A 3,328-nucleotide genomic window follows, 5' to 3' on the forward strand; every position below is an offset into this window, starting at 1 on the left:
CTTAAGATTTCAATGTGGAGATTAAGCTCAGCATCAGTACATATTCACACACAACTGAATACTGTAGACTAACCTTGTGTTGTGGGTGGATCATCTCAGATACTGTCTTGGCTGAAGCTTGGTTCAATTTCGTTGACTTCTTCCTGCTGTATGATTGCCTTGTAGATAGCAAAACTGTATATATATATTTTTTTGTTTGTTCATTTTTTAGAACACCTCCAGTCAGAACATGGTTAATCATCTTTAAATAGAAACTAGCCAACCTTGTTAATTCTCTTTTGATTACCATCCAATGTTATTGTAAAACATGGTAGAAAAGCACATTGATCATTTTAGTGGAGTGAAGATTTTGGGCCGTTTATAACACTAACATAACCCAACTGTGTCTACATTGCACCTTTAATTATGAATGACAAAACATAAATTTGTACAGAACTTACTTAAACATAGAACATATGTTCCATGTAACTTTATCTACTGTGCAAGTATGACTGTGCATGTGTAAATATTTGCTATGTGCTTACATTTACAGGTTGGTGTTTAATTATGTGGCGGGGGGAGAATGGTCCGCGGGCTTTCCAGGCCCCGGTGGATGTTCACGCCAGTGCAGATGGCCAGGTCTATATGTTCAGGAGGAAAACAAATGAATGTGCTGCATCTTCAGACGATGAGGAACTCGGTGTCATGGAGTTGAGACCACGGGATTTCCAGGACCAGGAGGACAGACTGAAAAATGTCCCGCTGCTGGTGCGGGAAGTGTTAGCCGATGATAATCTCAGCAAGCTTGCACTGCAATATGGCTGCAAGGTAAAAGCTTTTTCATAGCTGCAGACATTTTTGTTAAATTATTTTTCTTCATGTGCTTATATTGATGTACGTTTGTCACTTTTTCAACAGGTAGCCGATATAAAACGGGTGAACAACCTAATGCAGGAACAAGATCTATTTGCACTGAAATTCATCAAAATACCAGTTCAGCAACACAGCTTCTTAACTGAAACTTTCTCAAATCCGAGTGATCCTCAAGAAGAAATGCCCAATGCTTCTCAAACACCAGTGGAGCCTCAGAACAAAGCCAGAGCCCAGCCTCATATACAAGAGGCCACAGATTTTCTCATGGAGGTGGATAATGATATAAACAAACTAATTCAAACCACAACTGATCGAGATGAGGAATTTCTGGATAACTCGCAAAAACAACAGCATTTTGGGTTGAAAGGACAGCGTCGGACCAGTTATGGTGCTGACTGGGGAATCAACTGGTGGAACGCTGTAGTTGCCATGCTCCTGATAGGCATCGTCCTTCCATTATTTTACATAATTTATAAAACAAAAGGTGCTCTACAGCCAAAAAACACATCAGTTATGCCTCAAGGATAAGCCTCAGTACAGTAAGGCATAAGGATCTTCACGAATCAGGATCGGAAGGCTTTGATCTTTGGAAAACCTGAAACGTAATTAATACTATTCTCTTCTTGGGCTTGGTAGTAGCCCACGATCACAATGATGCAAAATCTTTCAAGATTTTAACTCAGTGGAGCCTCTACCTTCAAGTGAAATGTCTGAATACTGTTCTAATTATTGTCACATTTTAGGACACCAACAATTTGTAAATTTTTTGTAAAATACACTTTCATGGAAAATCACTTTTACTGAAAAACAGTCAGCTGGTGTCCCAGATCCTCAGGTGCTTCACTTAATCTGGAGCATTATTGCATGTGCATTGTGAAAATAATCACTCTACAGCCTGAACATCAATAGCAACCACACAGAGTATTTCTCTGGGAGAAAAATGTTTATCACAGTCTGCCTTTACACCACTGTATGAATGGATGAATGGTTTCAGCTCTGACATGTGAAATTAATGCTCAAGTGCCTTGAACTTGTATTTTTTTCCTAATGTCCTGCTATGGGGCGACTTCTCTAGTCATGAAAGAAAATCATAATGGTAAAAAGATTATGAGAAAATTACTGCTCACATGATTTATTACCTCAGCGTATGGACACTTTTCCCAAGAGTTTATGGTCTATCACTAATTGCAAGTGTAAAACAATAATGAAAAAAGTATGATTTAGTTAACAGGTAGTGTCCTTGTTTAGTTTTTTTGAGAGAGACATTCTTGTGGCGTTCCATATGTGAGCTGCCAACAGGGAACGTGACTCTGCAACAACACTCAACATGGTCGAAGAGATTTTCTCTCGTCTCTTACTTTTACTTTACACCTCTTCGTTACTTTTGTAAGTGATCTGCTGAGCCTGAGCTCAGCATTATCTGAGTAGCTTCATCCAAATATGCTTTGGATTATCAGTTTGGCCATTCTCATATTGGTGTTCTAATGTGCCAAATCGGTGTTTTGGATAGTAGCCTGCAAACCAACGGATGACGACATGGTAATAATGTAGAGTCCAAGACTGTCAGCGTCAAGATTTTATCATATTAGTATCATATCAGAGTATAACATTTATTTTAAACAAGGGTAAGCTATGTTATTACACATTGGGTTTAGCATAATGTGTGTTTGTTCTCGTCTAACTTTGTATCTGTGAATGTACCTCATGACTTTTTAGTACACAGTGCCAAATATGTGAATTTGTTTACAGTAATAATGGAGTGCAATATAGCTTATGTTGGTACTTCTTGTGAACTCTTGTGAACTTTAAAGATAATTAATTTTTAAACGTTCATTATTTTTAAAGAGTGCCTGAGTTCTCTGCCTGATTAAGTGCCTTAATGTCAAGTTTTTATTGTCTTTGCAGACGTCCACCAGGGAAGGCTGATGAATTTGCATGGCTTATGCACATTTTAGTGGCTGGATATTTTAATTTAATGAACTCAACAAACATGTTGAATATATTTGTTGGTGCATTTTTTTTAATTCAATGGAAAACTGACAGTGGTGCAAGACTCTGTATTTTGCATGTTCCAGTGTTTGAATACAAAGTTTTAAGTGTGATTGTCTATAAAGTATGCTCTTATGTGGTGGTGGTTTTTAATTCTTTTAATGCACTTGTCTTTGTATAATAAGATATACACACACACACACACACACAGCTGTACATAGAGACAGAAAACAAAATGATAACAGACCTTTCCCATAAAAATGTGTTTTGATGTATTTAAATTAAAAATGTATTTATTTTTTTTTGCAGTACCACTGCATATCAAAAGATGGCAGCATTGGCAAGAATCAGAATACTTGATTAATCCCAGAGGATATTATGTGATCACAGCCAGTGACTGTACAGTCATTGGTCACAGCTGGTCTAAGTTTAAAAAAATATAACAAAATATCTCTAATATAAATTTAAGGTGCTGCTCTTATCACCT

General features: G+C 37.2%; 1 protein-coding gene across 1 annotated transcript; it reads left to right on the forward strand.

The window, feature by feature from the left end:
- Window positions 1-532: 532 nt before the first annotated feature.
- lysmd4 (LysM, putative peptidoglycan-binding, domain containing 4) lies at window positions 533-2,976 on the forward strand. Its single transcript, XM_085412158.1, has 2 exons — window positions 533-807; window positions 898-2,976. The coding sequence occupies exons 1-2, from the start codon at window positions 547-549 to the stop codon at window positions 1,378-1,380; spliced, it is 744 nt and encodes a 247-aa protein (XP_085268284.1). The 5' UTR covers window positions 533-546; the 3' UTR covers window positions 1,381-2,976.
- The last annotated feature ends 352 nt before the right edge of the window (window positions 2,977-3,328 follow it).

The sequence above is a fragment of the Rhamphochromis longiceps genome, linkage group LG7, assembly GCF_057381845.1.
Source record: "Rhamphochromis longiceps isolate RC_006_pf linkage group LG7, R_longiceps_female_GT1.1, whole genome shotgun sequence".
NCBI lineage: Eukaryota > Metazoa > Chordata > Actinopteri > Cichliformes > Cichlidae > Rhamphochromis > Rhamphochromis longiceps.